Raw genomic sequence first — 20,707 nt, forward strand, 5'->3', positions numbered from 1 at the left:
ACCAACTTTCCTTATTAGCATTCAAGATGCGACTTAAAAACAAACAAAAGCCAAGAGATAAAACGAAATAATATTAAGGAAAAGGGACATACATGTGGGGCCCACCAAGATATTAACGCTAATATTTAACAATGCAAATTCAAGATAGAGGTAACCACTTCAGGTTTGCATCTTTCCACAGTGAACGCTCCTGCTTTCAATTTAGACAAGTGGGGCCATGATTTAGTAATCCAGACCATTGAGTCTATTGTATCCAACAATGGATGCACTCTAGGCCTTTTTTTTTTTTTTTTTTTCCCATTCACAAATAGAACTCAACAGACCATTCGTTTGGATTATCCAACCATGCGTCCCACTCATCAGAACTGAAAACACCAGTTAGCCCCAATTCCCTAACCAATCGAAGGGAATGGATTTAGACGGGCTACTGGGACACAAACCAACGGTTGTGATCTGGGAAGTGCTAATCCTCCCCCCTCAGTCATGTCAAGGACCGGATTCTCTTCACCATTTCCAATCTTCCAATCAAAGCATTGGACCATAAGAGCAATGGTGGTGTGTATGACATGCAGGGCTAGGTTCGTGCCTGGGCAACCTCTCCTTCCGCTCCCGAACGGTATGAGCTGAAAATGCTGTCCCCTAACATCTACCCAGCTTTGGTCACTCTCTTTATCCGACGGCATGAATCGCTCCGGACGGAATTCAAGTGGGCCATCCCAATACTCTGGGTCCCTTCCAATGGCCCACACACTTATGAAAACTTGGCTATTCAATGGGATGTCGTAGCCGTCAATCTTACAGTCATTGGTGCATTCTCTTACAATCAAGGGGATTGTTGGGTGCAATCGAAACGTTTCCTTTACGATTGCCTGGATGTAAGGGAGATTGTGGACGTCTGATTCTTCAACCAATCTTTCCTTTCCGACGACTGAATCGATCTCAGCCCTTGCTTTCATAAGCATATCAGGATGGTTGATGAGTTCTGCTAATGCCCACTCGGTTGTAATGGAAGACGTATCTGTTCCACCCACAAAGATACCCTGTAGAAATTCAAAACATCAGTACTTCATCATGCCTGCTTGTTTTGTTTGGTAGTCCATTTGGGGTCCACATGCATAGATGGCCTATGTTATTGGAACCATCCATCTTCTTGGTGCTACCATCAAGGAGAAGTCCCCCACTGTTTCTTGTGGTGTGGTCCATGATCTGGCATTTCGGTGGGCCCCACAGAGCTCCTGCCAGGACGACTCCGTCCCACGGAAGCGGATTGGCTGGTGTACCACACACCACCAACCTAGCTGGTGTGGGTACGTGTCGTGCGAAGACGAGCGCTCACGCACCTCGAGCTCCAAGATGTACCAACGGTTCAAAGCAGATCAAAGTTACATGGGCCGCACAATGATGTATTTATCATATCCACACCGTTCATCCATTTTTCTAGATGATTTTATATCTTTATGCCAAAAATGAGTCATATACAAAGCTCAAGTGGACCACACCACAATATCAGTAGGGCCAACGATTCTCACCGTCAAAACATTCGTAGGACCCACGTAACGTTTATTTTTCATCCAATCTGTTCATAAGGTCACACAGTCCTGGATGATGAGTAAAAACAAATATCATATTGATCCAAAATCTCTGTAACCCCAAAAAGGTTTAATGGTAGACGTTCAATGCTTTTTACAGTGTAGCAAAAATCTGTCTTATTTTTAGGCTCAAGCCTTAGATGAGCTCACCAAGTGAACAGACGGTTTGGATATAACTCATACCGCATGATGGGACCCACAGAACTTGGTGACGTCAACACACCAGCCGGGTCGGTGGTTTGTCGTACACCAGCCAATCCGCTTCCCCACAAGTTGGGTACAGTTGCCTGCAGGGGATCAAGTGTCATAACTCATAAGCTATGCTTGATGTTTGGAGTTTCAACGTGGAACTCGTCGTTCAGTGATCCAAACCATTGATATTATAGGCAAAACGAGAGTAAGATGAGAGATGGACGGTCTCACCAGCATGAAAGCTTTGATGTTGTCTCTCGTTAATTTCACTTCGGCACTCTCATCTTCTGAGACATCGAGCAAGATATCGAGAATATCCTTCGCACCATCGCCACCGTTCATCTTCCTCGCTTTTTCATGCTTTTTGATAATCCTCTCCACCAATCTATCAAACCTGCAGTGCGCGTCCTCCGACCTCTTCCTCAGTCCCTGCAAATCCAAATTTCTGCAGAACCCTATATAGTCCGACGCATTCGCCGCACCCATGAGCTCCAGCGCCTCGTGCACCACCTTCCTGACGTCGTCGGCCTCTCCGTCGGTGCTGGTACAGATCCCGCTCATCATCATTCTCGATATCACGTTATTCGTCATCTTCTCCAGCTCGCTGCCGACGTCAACCGCATTTCCTGCTTCGGATTTCTTCAGTAGCACTTGCAACAATCTCATTATCTCTTCGCGCCTCACCGGCAGCATATGCTGGAGTGTTCGGCTGCTGAAGAGTTCGGACACGGAAAGTTTCTTCAAGAATTTCCAGTAGGGCCCGTAGGGGGCCCAGGCCATATCGAAGGAGCCATAGGTGAGGCGACGGAAGGCCGAGGGCTGGCGACGGGAGGCGAATGATGTCTCTTGGGTCTTGAGGATCTCTTCGGCAGTCTCGACGGAGGAGGCAACGATGGAGGGGACGGAACCGAGGCGAAGGTGGAGTAATGGGCCGTATCGCTCGGAGAGCTTGTGTAGGGATCGGTGAGGGATAGGGCCGAGGAGGTGGAGGTGGCCGATGATTGGGAATCCTACCGGGCCTGGCGGGAATCTGGCCTTAGTCCGCCGGATCTTGGAGATGATTGTCCGGAGAAGGACGGTGGAGATGAGACTGACGAAGAAGAGGATGGCGTAGGTTGGGAGGTGATGGTGGGCCATGGTTATGGATGGAAGAGACAGTGGAGATGAATGGGAATGCCAACGATTTTTAGTGAGTTTATATAAAAGGATGAGCCCAGATACGGGTAAGATGACTGCTGATTGGACTGTATCTCGTGGCTAATACTAAAATAGGAAGTGATTACGTACAAGTAAGGTACCATAACTTGTGGTACTGCATTGTGTTTACCGCCAACATGATATTTTGTTGAAAATCGGTACCATTGAAAATGTGGGACCTAACATGTAGATCAGATCATAGATGAAAATTAGGTTGATTTGATGAGTAGGTGGGCGATACAATTAGGATCAATGTAGAAACGATGGTATGATCCAACATGAGACATTGGGTAGCTACTTAGCGGATCGGATTGATTTTCGAGCATGATGATCTTAATGGTGGGTAGAGCTGTTTTCATGGTACTGATGTCGTACGCAAATGATATGTTGGTGGAATAGATGGTACGGTACCACAAGTTGTAGTACCGGGTTACCGTATGTGATCATTTCTCGCGCCAAATGAGGTAAGCCACCTCCAGTTATTTACTTGAAAATGAGATGCACGAGGCAGTGAAACTAGGGATGTCACTGTGCCCGGTCCATCTCCGACCCTAGCCTGCACAATAACTCCTTGGCCTGAGCCCAGCCCGGGTCTTGATAGGCCGAAACAAACAGGTGTGATCCGTCCCATATTGATTATACACGGCTGGAGCCTGAGTCTGGCTCAAGCCCCGTTGATAGGTCTTAGACACCGTTAGCCCAAGTTTTTTTTTAATAATTTTTTTTAATTTTAATTTTTACCTTGGGCCTAGTATTCCAGCCCAAACTCTGCCTGAAGTTGGCTAACGTCTTAACCCCAATGGGCTAGCCCGACTCATTGGCAGCCCTACATGGTTGGGTTGCCTAACCAAAGTTTGGAATGACATGTTTGGAGGATGTAACAGTAAAGTCGGATCGGGCTATAATGACTTCAGTTGAAGCCAGACTAAAAAATTCATCAGTCCATGCATGCAAGTCCAAGCTAGTAGGTGCAAGCCCAGCCCAAGGTTGGGTTAGGCTTGTTCGGCAGACCACTACGCCCATTGCCACCCACATCCACCATCACCTATCCATTGGCTGCAGTGTACGACATGAGCAGTAGGACCAGCAGATATGAAACTCCACAACCCCCCAGCGTGTGTTCACGCCATACATTATATATTACAGATTTTGATAATGATTACAAGTAATCTTGATAAAATACAATTTATATAAACTATGATATCTAATATGTACTTCCTCTTAGACCTTCGTATACCTGCACAGAGAGAGGACAAAGGAGACCCTGGCTTGAGCAGGGGACCCTCCGATGCCAAAGTCAGCCTGGATTCTGGGTCTAAGTATATTGATGAGTTTTTAGAGAGAATTCTTTTCGTACCTCTCAAGGTGACAGGGGTCCCTCTTTTATAGCTGCGGGGGCATTTAATCGTACGCGGATTCTCTTCCTGATATTGTGCGCGGGATCTTCTCCTGGGATCACGGAGATAGGATCGTGCCCCTCTCGAGCCTTCATCCGATCCCGTGAGCTTCGGGGTCGGAGACCTTATCCCAAGATATCCGGGACGAGGCTTGATCTTGCGATGGTCGATCTGGTAAGGAGGTCCGCCCGACGCATGCCTGGAATGCTGATGAGCCGTCCGAACCGACTTAACCTTTGTCTCGGTTCGACGCATGCCCGGAATGCTGATGAGTCGTCCGATCCGACTCAACCTTTGTCTCGGTTTAGCGAATCATGCCTCGGATTTGGCGCATCCTTTGGTGATCCGAGGCATTAAGTCCGAGTCTGCGGACTTGTACTTTTTGTCCCCAACAGTAAGCCCCCCTACTCCGTGTGTTTCATATGACACTTAGGAGTAGTGAGTTTTGAGTCGGTTCACAACCCAGTCCGAGACAGTAGGTAGTCGTTTAATGCGTTCCGTGTCGCCTTTGACGGGAGGCGGTTCGGTTCCTGACATCGCACGCGCCGTCAGCCGTCAAATCGCACATCCCGCCAATGAGGGTTGGACACGTAGCAAGGGCATTATTGTCGTCAGTCGACGAGCGCCACGTGTCGAGCGGGGGAATCGATGCAGGCGTCGAATCATTTCCCCATTAATTACTTCCGCCGCATGGCCATCTTATAAATTAGTGGGGGTCCCGCATTTTGAACTTCTATTGCCATTCCTACTTTTCATTCCCTTAGGAGCCTTCTCAGTCTTTCATCTTCTTCCTTTCCTTTCTCTTAACCGTCAGCGCTTCCTTCCGCCATTTCCGTTCTCCTTTCTCCCTCCGGTGAGTTTCTCCTTCCTCTTTATTAGATAATAATGGCGGATAGGGGTTCTCGAAGTCCCCAGGGGGGAGCTTCCGGAGACGAAGGCGAAGCGCAACGTTTTTGGACTGTTGCGGAATCGCCTTCCTTACTGACGGAGATAGCAGTGGATGCCAACGCTGCTTTTCTATCTGAGAGAGTCACTGAAGCTCCGGCGGAGCGCCCTGCTTCTGTTGTTCCTTCTCGTGGTGGGTCGTCTTTATTAACCCGCCCGGGAAGGCCTAACTTTCCAAGGGGCATGGAGGAAGATGAGGAGGAAGAAGATGAAATGTTGATTGCCGAGGGAACCTCTGATCCAGTTCCTGTCGATGAATCGGCGCACGCCGAGTCTGAAGGAGAAGGATCGGGGGATTTAAGCGGTCCGGTTCCCTCGGTTTTAATCGAGGCGGATCTTAGACAGAATCCGAATCGGGTATCACATCCCCGAGTCGGTCATCACCTATCTCCCCGTCCGAATGACTTGCCGGATCACCCTCCTGGGGCGGTCGCGATTTACCAAGTGTCAATGCAATGCGGCTGGCGTCTGCCCCTCAGGCCATCGTCCGGGAGTTTTGTCTCGCATTCAGATTGCCCCGGGGCAGATAGTCCCGAATGGGTGGAGGAACTTATTCGGGTGTGCGGTGTTGTGGGCCGAGATGGAACAGCCACCGCTTACAGTCGACGAATTTCTCCACCTGTACCAAGTGCGAGTGAATCCGAATTACCCTGTCTTCTACGTCTTCGCTGCTTGGCGAGGCGGAGATAACTGACCCTCCCACTTCCAACAAACATTGGAGAGAGCGTTGGTTTTGGGCATGTGGTCGCTGGGAGACGGATGAGTCCGGGTCTTACGAGGCTCGTGTTCCTCGGACATTTCAGAGAGCAGGTGACTTGGGTCTTCTCTCTCTCGCCCTTTTTCATTTTTTGTAATATTCTGAGTCTGACGGGCTTGTGTCTGGCAGATATTCTAAAGAAGCGGCCGAAGCTCGGCTCCAGTGCCTCGGCTCGGATCAAAGAGTTGAGGACGTTGGATCCGGCGGATAGGTCTTGGAAGGTGCTTTTACAGCCGGAGCGCCTTCACCTTGCAGGTCTAGACTCGGAAGTCACAGGTAATTGAAAATGTATCTTCTGAATTTTTCGAATTTTCCCTGACTTACTTCGTTTTTTTTTTTTATAGATCTGCCCGAGGCCCGTCCCAATCTCAGGATTGTTCACGAACCGGCTCCCTCAGAAATGACTGGAGCTCGTCCTCCCCTTAGGGCAGTCACGAAGTTGAAGGCTCCGCCGCGGTCAGTTCTTCTGTCGGAGCCTCGGCCGCCGAAGAGGCAAAGGGTCGTGCGGAAGGAGAAAGAGCCAGCGAGTTCTTCTGCCCCTTCCGTCGTCGTAATTCCCGACCCGGAAGAAAGGGCGGAGGAGACGGCGGCCGCTGCCTCGGAACCTCAGGCGGCACCCGACTCGGTACACATTGAGACGGATGTTCCGAGACAGGAGGAGGAGGCCAGGGCCGCGTCTTCCAGAGGGGAAGGTGAGACGAGGACCGCGTCCTCCAGAGGGGAGGAGACGAACCAGGAAGGGCCGTCTGTCCTGCAGCAGGTGGTATCGGGGATGGTTCCCTGGGCCTTAGCCCACGGGGGCGAAAGAGAGTTCGTGAGGCTCTACAACGCTCCGTCATCGCAAACCGTCAGCCATGCAGCAAGGGTGCTTTTTGAACTCGCTCCCTGCTTGATTAAGGCCAGCAAGGAGCTATCCTCGACTCATCGGCTGCAGACTCTTCTGTCGGAAGCCGAAGGGCGACGCGAGGAGGCCGAAATCCAGGTCGGCGTCCTGACAGGCGAGGCGTCCCTTGCCCGGAAGGCTGCCGAAGATGCGAGAGCAGAGGCGGCTTCCTCCAGAAGAGCCTTGGATGAAGCGCAAGCAGAGGTTGCTCGGGTAGTAGCTCTTCTCTCTAAAGCTGAAGAAGAGAACCGGCGAGTTCTCGCAGTTCATGCTTCGTGCGCAGATGACTTAGCTCGGGCTAAGCTTGAGGCGGCGGAGCATATTCAGCAGGCCGACGAGAAGACTCGGGAGGCTGAGAAGGCCAGGGACCAAGCCGTCCAAGCTTTCCTTGAGTCGGCGGAGTTCGAGGACGAGAGGGACCGCTTGTTCCAAAGAGGATATCTGGAATGCGTCAAGGATATAAAGAAATCTTTTCCTGACCTTGACCTTTCAGAAATCGAGGGCGGAGCAGCCTCGGAATCCGAGAATCCGGACGCTGCTGCTGAAGACACTGCTGCTGGGGACGAGGCCGGTGCATGAGGACAGTTACTAGGGCCCTTCGATTTTTTTTTTTTGCTTTGATGTATTCACACGTTATATTTGTATGTGTTTTGACAAATGAAAGAAAAATGCTTAGCTTTATTCATTTGACTTGGCTTTAATCCTTCTTAGTTCAGAATCTTTAAACGTTGAGTACCGAGCTAAGGATAGTAGACCTTGAGGTGTTCAGCGTTCCAAGGGTGAGGCAATGGTTGTCCGTTTAGGTCTTCTAGCCGATACGTTCCTGGTCGGATGGTGCCCGAGACGATATAGGGTCCTTCCCAATTGGGTCCCAGCGTACCCGACCCAAATTCCTTGGTGTTGGAAAATACTTTCCAGAGAACCATATCTCCCATTCGAAACCTTCTAATCTTAATTCGGGTATTGTAGAACCGAGCCACTTGTCGTTGCCGCGCCACTTCCCTTTGTTCGTCCAGAAGGTCGAGTCCGAGTGCAAGGAGTTCTTCATTCTCTTCTGCATTGAATGAGGTGATTCGAGCCGAAGGTAATCCGATTTCAACGGGAGTGACGGCTTCCGAGCCATAAGCTAATGAAAACGGAGTCTCTCCTGTGGCTGTTCGAGCTGTAGTTCGGTAAGCCCAAAGAATTTTCGGGAGCTCTTCGGCCCATGCTCCTTTGGCTCGGCCAAGCTTGGTCCGAAGATTTTGCTTGATAACCTTGTTAACCGCCTCAACTTGTCCGTTGGTTTGAGGATGATGAGGTGAAGAATAAACGTTTCTGATTCCGAGGTTGTCGCACATCTCGCGAAAGCTCCTATTATCAAATTGCCTTCCATTGTCTGTAACAATGGTACGGGGTACTCCGAATCGGCAGATAATGTTTTTCCATACAAACTCGGTGATCTTCTGCTCGGTTATTTTAGCTAATGGTTCTGCCTCGGCCCACTTCGTGAAATAGTCCACTGCTACCACAGCAAACTTGGTCTGACCTTTTCCCATAGGGAGCGGTCCTATAATGTCGACGCCCCACTGTGCAAAAGGCCAGGGGCCAGTCATCGGTGTCAGTGCCTCGGGTGCTTGCCTCGGAATTGCCGCGAACCGTTGACATTTATCGCATTTTTGAACGAGCTCGCGAGCGTCATGTTGGATAGTAGGCCAGTAGTATCCCTGTCGTAGGACCTTATGGGCGAGAGATCGCCCTCCAGAGTGGTTTCCGCAGATTCCTTCATGGATTTTCCGTAATACATAGTTTGCCTCGCTGGGTTTGAGGCACCGCAGCAACGGGGCGTAGTAACCTTTCTTATAGAGGGTTCCGTCGTGTATGGTGTAACCGGAGGCTCGGATCTTAGTTCGTCGAGCCTCGGCGTGATCCTTAGGCAACTTTCCTTCGTCAAGGTATTGGCGGATTGGATCGATCCAGGATGGTCCCGAGTCGATTGTGTTGACGGCCTCGCCAATTGGTTCATTTACACTCGGCTTGTCAACGTATTCGATAGGGACGGACCTGGGTATATCATCTTCATCGGCGGAGGCGAGCTTTGCTAATAAGTCGGCTTTGCTGTTTTCTGTGCGAGGGATTCGAGTGACACGACAGAGCTGAAATCCATTGACAAGTTCTTTCGCTTTCTCCATGTATGCTCTTAATTGGTCTTTCCGTGTTTGGTATACACCGGTAACTTGATTAACAACCAACTGAGAGTCGCTGAAAACGCTTAGGTGGGTAACTCCCATACTAGCGGCGAGTCGGAGGCCGAGTAACAATGCTTCGTATTCTGCCGTATTGTTCGACGCTTGGAATCCGAGTCGTAAGGCATACTGTATATAGGTATTATCGGGAGTTTCCAGCACAACCCCCGCCCCACTGGCCTTCGCGTTGGAAGAACCGTCGACATACAGTTTCCATGGAATAGGGCAAGGGGGAGCGGTTGATGTCGGAACTGCACCGTCCTTCGGCGCATTATTACTGAAAGTTCGGTTGAAGACGGTCCCTCGGCGATAAAATCAGCTACGGCTTGCCCTTTGATTGCTGCCTTTAGTCTGTATTGAATATCAAACTCACTCAGCTCGATAGCCCATTTAGTGAGTCGGCCGGAAGCCTCTGGCTTCTGCAATACCTGGCGAAGCGGAAGATCGGTCATCACGATGATGGTATGGGCATGGAAATACGGCCTGAGTCGGCGAGAGGAAGTTATTAAAGCCAAGGTGACTTTTTCCAAGCTTGGGTATCTCGTTTCTGCTGGCAGTAACGCTTTGCTGACGTAATAGACCGGCAGTTGCTTTCCTTCGGATTCTCGTATCAAAGCCAAGCTAACCGCTGCCTCGGATACTGCTAGGTAAAGGAGCAGGGACTCCCCTGATTCGGGTTTTGATAAGAGAGGCGGAGAACCGAGATATGACTTTAATTGTTGGAATGCCGCTTCACATTCTTCCGTCCAACCCATCGTTTGCCTTCCTTTCAATTGTTTGAAGAAAGGGAGACATTTATCCGTGGCTCTGGACAGGAACCGATTAAGTGCTGCGACTCGTCCGGTCAACCTTTGGATGTCCTTAATGGTTTTGGGGGATTCCATATCAATCAAAGCTTTTATCTTCTCAGGGTTTGCCTCTATTCCTCGCTGACTGACCAAGAAACCGAGGAATTTTCCGGAGCCTACTCCAAAAGCACATTTACTCGGATTTCGCTTCATCAGGAACTTCCGTAGGATTAGAAACATTTCTTCCAAATCATTCACATGATCTGCCGCGTGTATGCTTTTGACGAGCATGTCGTCGATGTATACTTCCATGGTTTGGCCTATAAGCCGAGCAAAGATTTTGTTAACTAACCTTTGATAAGTTGCGCCGGCATTCTTCAAACCAAATGGCATCACTCGGTAACAATAAAGGCCTTTGTCGGTGACAAAGGTAGTTTTTGATTTATTTGTTTGATGCATTACAATTTGATTATACCACGAATATGCATCCATGAAGCTAAGGAGCTCATGTCCTGCTGTACTACTAGATGGTCTATCCTCGGAAGCGGAAAGCTATCCTTGGGGCAGCTTTATTTAAGTCGGTATAGTCAATACATACACTCGCCACTTCCCGTTGGATTTCTTTACAAGCACGACATTCGCGACCCACTCGGATAGTGTATTTCTTCTATGAAATTGGCCCGGAGGAGTTTGTTGACTTCTTTTTCGATGATGGCGTATCGTTCGGGGCCGAGCGGTCGCCGCTTCGTCGGATCGGTCGATACGACGGATCGACGTTGAGTCGGTGAGTCACCACAAAGGGGTCGATCCCGGGCATATCTTCATGACTCCAGGCAAATACGTCGGCGTACCTACGGAGTAGGGCTATTAGCTTTTCTTTCAAAAGGGAATGTAGAAACGAGCCAATTCGTACCGTCTTGGATCCATCCGTCTCGACTAAGGGGACCGAGACAAGATCTTCGACCGGCTGTCCTCGTTCATAATTCTCGCCCCGAGGGTCCAATGATTCGATCGTTAATATGTTGGTCGGACTTTTGTCGGCGGCTCCCTTTACAGCTATCATGTAACATCGCCTCGCATCTTGCTGATCTCCTTTGACAATTCCGACTCCCGACTCGGTTGGGAATTTCATTGAAAGGTGGTATGTGGATACCACGGCCTGGAGGAGACTCAATGAAGGTCGGCCGAGTATTGCGTTGTATACTGAGGGTTGATCGACGACCAGGAAGTCAACCATCATCGTCGTCTGATGTGGGGCACTACCAGCAGTGAGTGGTAATGAGACAATCCCTTCGGGCAGCACCTGTCCTCCGGAAAAACCGATCAACGGGGTCCGAACTGGGCGTAGCATGGACCGTTCGATCCCCATTTTGTTGAACGCCTGAGTAAATAACACGTCTGCAGATGACCCCGTATCGACGAGTATCCTGAATACTTTTCGGTTAGCGATCGCCAGGGTGACGATCAACGCATCATCGTGGGGGTGATGGATACCTCGGGCATCATCATGGGGGTGAACGATATGCAATATCTTTCCCTTTTCTTCTCTTTTGGTGGCCGATCTATAATCATGAGCTCGGACTGAGGCTGACTAAGTTTTCTTGCATGATTCCTTCGTGCATTGTTTGAGTCGCCCCCACCTTGTGGACCGCCGATAATCGTCCGGATTTCTTCCATAGGCTGATTCTCGGTCGGGCGTGCCTCAGCTGCCCCAGCTTTAACCATATGTTCTCTGAGTCGGCCGTCTTTGATGAGTCGTTCGATCTCTTCTTTTAGGTGACGGCAATCACTTGTGCTATGCCCGTGATCACGGTGATAATGGCAGTATTTATCCTTGTCCCGCCGATTAGGATTACTCCTGAGCTTACTGGGCCAGTTAACAAAGCCTTCGTTTTTTATTTCCATCAATACCTCTTCCCGAGTCTTGTTCAGGGGAGTATATGTGGAAAATCTTCGATCCGGCCGTTTCCCTGACCTTCGCTCATCACGCGCTTGATCATCCTTGCGTTTCCTTCCTCCGGCCGAGTCGGCTTCCTTTTTGGCCGACTCTTTGGCCAAAGTTTTAGTTTCACGCAGGATTCGCGCTTCCTCAGCATTCGCATACTTGTCCGACCGTGCCATAAATTCTGCCAGAGTATCGGGGGGAGTTTTGTCTAGAGATGCCAAGAATGGTTTATCTCTAACTCCTTGCATGAGCGCATTGAGGGCCGTTTCTTCTGAATGTTTTCGAACCTGAAGGGATTCGAAATTAAAACGCTTGATATAATCTTTCAGTAGCTCTCCCTGCTTTTGAACTACGTTGTTCAGATGTGCAGGGGGCTTCAATTTCTTCTTTCCGCCGATGAAGTTGGTGAGGAAGGCGTCGCTCAGCTCAACGAATGAACCGATGGACTTTGGCTTCAGCTGTTTGAACCACAGTCGAGCTACATCGGTCAATGTAAGAGAAAAGGCCCGACACATTACCGCATCCGAGGCATCGTGGAGCTCCATGTAGGTTCTGAAGCATTCAATATGCTCGGTTGGGTCGGTCTTGCCCAGGTGAAAGGAGTGATTTGAGGTAATCGAAACCTCTCGGGACCGGGCCTTCAATACCGAGTCCACAAAGGGGGACGCCTTCGCTTCGGACCCGGAATATCCATTCCGGCCGTGCTTCATGTCCGCCATCTCTTTCGCCATCTCTTCCCGCATTTCTCTTTTAAAATTTTGAATATCGGCTTTCCAAGGTTCACTGCTCTCGCCGTGCCTTCGATGGATGGGCGATTATGCCTTCTTCGCTCTATCTCGTGCCGAAGATCGGTCGGGGTAGGGAAGCGTTGGCCGACTGGGAGATGGTTCTGATCCGCCTTGGGGTTGACTCGGCTGGAGAGACTATGGCGCGGAAGGTTGAGGATCAACCGCCGTAGTTGGTACGTGCGCCTGGGGTTGTGTTGTCTCCCCTTGAGGATGCGAGAGCGGCTGCATTTGTTGCTGATACATTCGTTCCAGCATCTGCTTCATCACATTCATATCAGACCGGATTTCTTGAACCTCCTGGTCCAACCGCCCATCGTTGCGACCCCGCTGATTGTTGCTTGGTCTGGTCGCTCCTCGTTGGCGGTTGTTAGGTGGGTTCTGGGCTGCGGGGACCGCGACTGGACCCACCGGCCCTCCAATCTCATTCAAATCTTCCTCTGGGACCGTCCTTCTAGTCATTACCATTGAAATCAATATAGAGATATGAGATGGCTTTTTTGTACGGTTCCCACAGACGGCGCCAAGCTGTTGGTGTAAATATCTGGTTCGTCCTTCTTAGACCTTCGAATACCTGCACAGAGAGAGGACAAAGGAGACCCTGGCTTGATCAGGGGACCCTCCGATGCCAAAGTCAGGCCTGGATTCTGGGTCTAAGTATATTGAGGAGTTTTTAGAGAGAATTCTTTTCATACCTCTCAAGGTGACAGGGGTCCTTCTTTTATAGCTGGGGCGTTCTGTCGCACAAGGATTCTCTTCCTGATACTGGGCGCAGGATCTTCTCCTGGGATCACGGAGATAGGATCGTGCCCCTCTCGGGCCTTCATCCGATCCCGTGAGCTTCGGGGTCGGAGACCTTATCCCAAGATATCCGGGACGAGGCTTGATCTTGCGATGGTCGATCTGGTAAGGAGGTCCGCCCGACGCATGCCCGGAATGCTGATGAGTCGTCCGAACCGACTTAACCTTTGTCTCGGTTCGACGCATGCCCGGAATGCTGATGAGTCGTCCGATCCGACTCAACCTTTGTCTCGGTTTGACGAATCATGCCTCGGATTTGGCGCATCCTTTGGTGATCCGAGGCATTAAGTCCGAGTCTGCGGACTTGTACTTTTTGTCCCTTATATAAACTATGATATCTAATATGTACTCTTAAAATGAGATGAAATAATTTTCAAGTGGCAACCAAACATGAGTTTTAATTAATTAAAAAGAATCAAATTCAAAATAAGTGCATGACTGGGCATTGCCTAAAGGTGCTGTTCCATGTGCCTAAACAGCCTGGATTTTCATGCACGCAGAACCAGTGGCAAAGATTTCGGGCATTCGCCAGGTAGGAGGCATCTTCAACACTCCATGTACCAAAAGTTAAGGTAGTATACTTATCGAGTGGGCCACACATATATTAAATCTAGACGGTTGGACATTTCTTTTATAACAAACATTTTTTCCTTCTACTAGTTTAACTGGATTGATCAGTCAACATAGCATTACTCTTATGTTCCATGGCATTGTTGTGGATACCATTATGCCAAAATTGCGAATTTGCGATGGGTCAGATCCATTGCAAAACCAAATTAACGACGGATTCGATCCATCACATGGTCCGTCATTGTTTGCTGCGTCGCAAATTTTAAATGACGGATAGGATCCATCAGAAAATTGCGACGGATCCTATCCGTCGTAATCTGTCCTTGATCAATGAAAAACCCCATCCGAATTATTCGTCATTAAAAATTTTGTGACGAATACAATCCGTTGATGATCTTAGAAGAAGCTACAGATTTAATTACTTGTTCAGAAATTAGCGACGGATTTGATCCGCCGCTAAAATTTTTGTAAATAAAAATAATGAGCATTACATTATTTATTTATTTATTTTAAAAATCTGTTACACCTGATAGCCATTCAAAAAATAAAATAAAAATTCATCTGGTTATTTAATAAGAATCCCATTCAAAAATTTCAAAGGATTGGGCTAAATATGAAACTAGATTAAATATCATTTTGTGCATGTTTAGATGTTCAATTAACCTAAATAGCTACCGATGAAATAAGGTAATGTAAAGAATATCATCTGCCCTCAAAACTAAAGAAATGATCATCATAATCATGTCTCATTGATTAAAATACAAATCTACAAGATACTTTCTCAATATTTTTACAAACATACAAATGAAACATAACACAATTGAAACAAAAGAGAAATGATAAAGATAATAGACCTATAAGTTGCTTCCATTGATGTTGCATCGTGAATGCTAGCTGATAGTCCTCCTGAACATGAGAGATTGTATTAGTTTTATATAAATACATTTGATAAAGTGATAAATGCAATCCCAAGATTTGAGTTGTTTACTTGGCTTTTTTGCCATAAATTCCTTGAAGTTATTAGTCATGAAGATGGTCTTCCAATGAGAACCTTCACAAAAAATTCACTATTTCCTTGGAGCCCATCTTCACAAAAAATGTGAATTTCTCAAATTATTATTATTATTATTATTATTATTATTATTATTATATCAAAACACAATCTCAATTTCTTTCTCAAAATAATTTCTTTTTTCAAAGTTGTCAAAAATTTCACATTTTTTTAAATCTCTTCAATTTTATTTTTCAAAATACCACACACACACACACACACACACACACACACACACACACACACACACACACACATATATATATATATATATTATATTCAATATTATCAAATTTATTAAAAATTCTTTTTTTAATTAAATCAAAATCTCAATTTTAATCAAACATTGTTAATTGTTCTTTTTATTTCTCAATGATTTTTTCAATTTTTTTCAATTTTTTTTTTTGTTTTTTGTTTTTTTAAACCTCTCAATTTTCTTTTTTCATAATGTCAATTATATATCAAAATAGTGATTCTTTTTAATGATAATTTTTTCGTACTTCATTTCCTAAAATACAAAGGATGCATGGTGGAATATTTTGTGTGATAATGCAAAACATTTAAATATCAATTTTAAAGCAAAATTAAATTAATAATAGTTTCCATTCAATTGATATAAAAACATAACAAAATCGTTGCTTTCAATTAATTGATACGAAAATAATATAAAATACAAATAAATACAATTAAAGCACTAAAATTCTATTAAAAACACTTACTACAATAAAACAATTTACCACCATATTATATATATATATATATGGGAAAAGGTACTATGCGCTCGACCTCACGAGTCCGTCCCATGAGGTCGAGCTGTGTCGGCCCCATCGTGATGCGTTTCGAACATCTACCCCATCAGTCAGATGCATCATTCCATCGTGGGCCTAGGTCTCAAAAATCAAGTCAATCCGTGACTTGTGTGGGCCACACCACATACAGAAGTAGGGAGGGGCCGTGCACCATTAAAACATTCATAATCATTTTTTGGGCCCACCGAGATGTGGTTTGCAAATCCAGCCCATCCATTATGTGTCCCACTTGGATGAGGGTTCAGACCAAGTTTCAGTAGCATTCAAAACTCAGGTGGGCCCCACCAAGTGCTTTTATATGTTTTAATGGTGTCTTCACATGATTTTAGATGGTATGGCCCACCTGAGTTCCGTATACGGTTGATTTTTGGGATATCCCATAATTTAGAGGGGACCCATCAAATGCACGGTGTTGATGGTCGACACGCATCACGGTGGGGCCCACACAGCTCGACCTCACGGGAGCTTATCGTGAGGCCGAGCGCATAGTACCTTTTCCCTATATATATATATATATATAGGGGTAAAAGTCAATTTATGACGGACCATGATCTGTTGCAAAAACAAATAAAATCCATCATTAACAGTACTTTGTGATAGACTAAATTCTGTTGCAAGATCTTAATTTGCGACAGACCAAATCCGTTGAAATTTTATGACAGACCAAATCTGTCGCAAAATCTTAATTAGCAACAGACCAAATCTGTTGGAAAATCTGTCGCAAATTCACATTTTATTGTATTGTACCCTCGTCAGTGAATGACACGTTCAATGACTCGAGCTATTACATATACACGATAATAAATGGACCATCCTGATTTTTGTCCCAAGTGATTTGTATGATACATCTCACCTTTTTCACGGATTGGATGTCGTATATACAAGTGTCCCATTTATTTAGATGCAGACCTCACCACCACTTACATCGATATCAACTTGATATAGCATGATTATATTGGGCTACGTGTTCCATTAGAAATGGGGTCGTTGGGGATTGGATACTATCGCCTTTAGGACTTGGTTAGAGAGGGATAGTCCTGTTAGGGCCTTTGTGAGGCCTACTATGATATATGTATTTCATCTGAGCTGTCCATCCATTTTGAAAGATTAGTTTAAAGCATTAGCCCAGAAGAAAGTACATTAAAGGTTCGAGTAGACTACATCACAGAAAATAGTGGCGATTGAATGCATACCGCTCAAAACTTCTAGGAGCCACAAAAAAAGATTGTTAGAATCCTAAAGTCTAAAAGGGAGATAAAATAGATGAAGCTCCTAAAGAATCTAATGCAAAAGAGTCAAGTGAGGATGTGGACACTAGTGATGTTCTGATTGCATCCAAATCCAGCTATCTTATCGATGGGAGAATTTTGGATACGGGGTTATAATTCCACATGATCTCACATCGGAATTAGTTCACCACATACAATGAGTGTGATAGTAGCCAAGTGTCTATGGATAATGATGTTGCTTGTATGGTCATTAGAATTGGATCATGCACATCAAAATATCTAATGGGATGGAGTACATTCTGACAGATATAAGACATGTTCCTAATATACGGAAGAATACGATATTTCTAACTCTCAAGGCATTTGGGTGCAAAATCATCAGTTTCGATTGTATCTTGAAAGTTTCAAATGGGACACTCGTAATGATGAAGGCACAACATAATCGTAACCTTTACAGGTTGATTGGGAATATCGTATCAGGTGGAACTGTAATTAATGTCTGTAGCGGAGTCCACGTCGGCACGTACGTGGCAAGAACGTCTAAGCCACATGAGCGAGTATGGCGTAAAAGTACTTTTTGATCGTTCCTTGATTTCTGCATTTAAAAGTGTTGATTTGAAATATGGGAGCTTTGTATATATAGTAAATAGTCATAATTATCTTTTATATCGGGTAAACATGTTTGTAAAGGTATTTTAGATTATATATATTTTGATGTATGGGGACTGCCCCCCTTAGTTTTTGGAGGAAGGTTATCATTCTTTGTATAATTCATAAATGACCACTTTAGAAAAGTTTGAGTATACTTTGTGAAGTACAAATTTGATGTTTTTGCCACCTTCAAAGTGTAGAAGGCAATGGTGGCAATCAGGGCACAAGTTAAAACTTTTGAGAACAAATAATGGATGTGAATTAACTTCGAATGAATTTAACCAGTTTTGTAAAGATGGGGGGATCGTACGGTATGAGACAATCATGCATACACCAGATCAGAATGGTGTAGCAGAACAGATGAATCAAATTCTCTTGAAAAGAGCACGAAGCATATTGAGAAACATTGGGTTAGACAATGAGCTATGGATTGAGGTCATAAACACGACTTATTATTTAGTAAATCGATCTTTGTCTATGCCGATTGGTTGTAAAATTTTAGAAGAATTATGGAGTGATCACGAAGTTAATTACTTAGGGCTGTAAGTATTTGGTTATGATGCTTACTCTCATATACCATTTGTTGAAAGAGATATGCTAGACTAAATGAATCCTTACTCTTGCTCGGGTGGTAGACTCTCTGGAGTTTTAACTCCTGGTCAAGGGTTCGAGTACCCATAGGTGGTGAAATTCCACTAGCGTGAGTGTGTGGGGTGTGTGTGCGTGTGAGAAAAAAAATGCTAGACTAAATGGTGAAGAAGTGTATCTTTGTTGACTATGGTGATTGTGTGGAGGGATACATGCTGTTTGATCGGGTCACATGGAAGATACGATTAGCTGTGACGTCAAGTTTGATGATGATTCTTTGTTTCATAAGGAAAAACACAAGGAACCAAAAAAATCAGCGGTGATCGATGTTGAAATTGACAATGGTAAAACACATGATGAAGTTGAGCAGTAGCAAAATGTACAAGATTAGGTGGAGCAGCTACTTATGAGGAGAAATCTACCTAGGGATCATATATTACTGATAGGATATAGAGATGACTCGAATATTGCATTCGCTCTTATTACGGATGAGGGGGATCCGTCTACCTTTCAAGAAGCACTGGATGACCAGATACTGTGAAGTGGTTGACGGAGATGTAAGACGAGATGCACTCTCTATACAAGAATTAGACATGGGAGATTGTAGAATTTTCTGTTGGGCGTAAAGCGATTGGGTCCAAGTGCATTTATAAGAAAAAATAGGATAGGTATAAGGCAAGATTGGTTATGAAAGGGTATGCGTAGAAGGAGGGTGTTGACTTTAGTGAGATTTTCGCGCTTGTAGTCAAATAGGTATTTGTCAGGTTTATGTTGGCACTGGTTGCCCAATATAACCTTAAACTGGAACAAATGAATGTTAAGATTGCTTTTCCTACACGAGGAATTGGAAGAATGGATCAACACAAAACAAACATAGGGGTTCGAAGAAAATGGGTAGGAGAATAACGTTTGCTGGTTAAGAAGGTTGTTGTATGATATGAAATTGTTGCTTAAGTTGTGGTATAAAAAATTTGATACTTTCATAGTGAGTCAGTGATTTACTAGGAGTGAATATAATCACTGTGTATACTTTAAGATACTAAGTAATGGATGATTCATTTGATTGACATTATATGCTGATGACATGCTTATCGTCAATTAAAGCATGTCTGAGATTAATTTATTGAAGACTTAACTATCATGGACATTCAAAATGAAAGATTTGGGGGCTAGAAAGAAGATTCTTGGTATAGACATACATAGAGATATGGAGAGGAGTAGATTAGAATTATCTCAGGCAGAGTATCTTAAGAATGTATTCTTTCAGTTTGAAATGGATTAGGCCAAGCTAGTGAGCACACCCTATGCTGCTCACTTTAGACTTTCTTCAGAGCAATGTATTATTATAGATACAGAAAAGTAATTTATGTCTTGTGTGTCATATTCGAGCGCAGTTGACAATTTAATGTATAACATGGTCTTTACAAGATAGAATATTTCACTTGCAGTCAATATTGTCAGCATATATTGTCAAATCCCGACAAGAAACATTAGAAGGCAATGAAATGACTACTTTGTCATCTATGAGGTACAACCGACTGCGCCTTGACATTTCAGAAATCAGAGGGAAAGTTGGTAGACTATGTGGATTCTAATTATGAAGGGAATGCAGATAACAAAAGGTCGACTTTCGGCTACTCATTTGCATTATTGAGTGGAATGATCATTTGGATAAAGAAGCTTTAATTTGTGGTTGCACTTTTCACAATATAAGCTGAGTTTATGGTGGTGATGGAAATTTTCAAGAAAGGTGTTTGGTTGAGAGGAATGATGAATGAACGTAGGCTTCAGTAGGATGTTGTGTTGGTTAATTATGATAATGAAAGCGCGATTAATTTGAGGAAAAATTCAGTTTACCATTGTCGTACTAAGCATATTGATGTTAATCATCATTTTATATAAAGTTCTTAAGGAAGTTAGTGTGACTCTTGAGAAGATCCATACAAGTGTCAATCCGGTGGATATGTTTATAAAGATGGTTCCCACAGAGAAGTTTTGATTTTATTCGACTTTTTAGAGTTTGACAAAATATTACCGAAGATGGAGTTTGTACAAAAAGCGATGACAGTGATGAAGCTATAATTGAGATGATTAGAGATGGAGCTTGGAGTTGTGGTTCATGAACGAAGATTAAAGCCATGGTAGACATTGTTATGAGATATCTTAAATCTGTACATGAAACAGGTGTTCGATCGATTAATCACCTTGGTCGATCAATCGAGTGAATTCTGAATTATACAGATTGGTCTCTTGAAAGTTTTGGACTGGCTCAATCGATTGAACTCTTGGGTCAATCGATCAACTA

The 20,707-nt window shown here is 45.1% G+C and overlaps 1 protein-coding gene across 1 annotated transcript; it reads right to left on the reverse strand.

The window, feature by feature from the left end:
• LOC131220431 (cytochrome P450 93A3-like) lies at positions 1–2,934 on the reverse strand. The gene is made up of 2 exons (XM_058215349.1): positions 2,013–2,934; positions 1–1,040 (listed from the first exon to the last, which is right to left on the reverse strand). The coding sequence occupies exons 1-2, from the start codon at positions 2,916–2,918 to the stop codon at positions 393–395; spliced, it is 1,554 nt and encodes a 517-aa protein (XP_058071332.1). The 5' UTR covers positions 2,919–2,934; the 3' UTR covers positions 1–392.
• Positions 2,935–20,707: the final 17,773 nt, after the last annotated feature.

The sequence above is a fragment of the Magnolia sinica genome, chromosome 1 (genome assembly GCF_029962835.1).
Source record: "Magnolia sinica isolate HGM2019 chromosome 1, MsV1, whole genome shotgun sequence".
In the NCBI taxonomy this organism is placed as follows: Eukaryota; Viridiplantae; Streptophyta; class Magnoliopsida; order Magnoliales; family Magnoliaceae; genus Magnolia; species Magnolia sinica.

Coding starts and splice junctions, on each gene's coding strand:
- LOC131220431 (XM_058215349.1), bottom strand. CDS start 2,918: ATGGCCCACCATCACCTCCCAACCTACGCCATCCTCTTCTTCGTCAGT. Junction 1,041..2,012: donor ACATCAAAGCTTTCATGCTG/GTGAGACCGTCC, acceptor GAATTTCTACAG/GGTATCTTTGTGGGTGGAAC.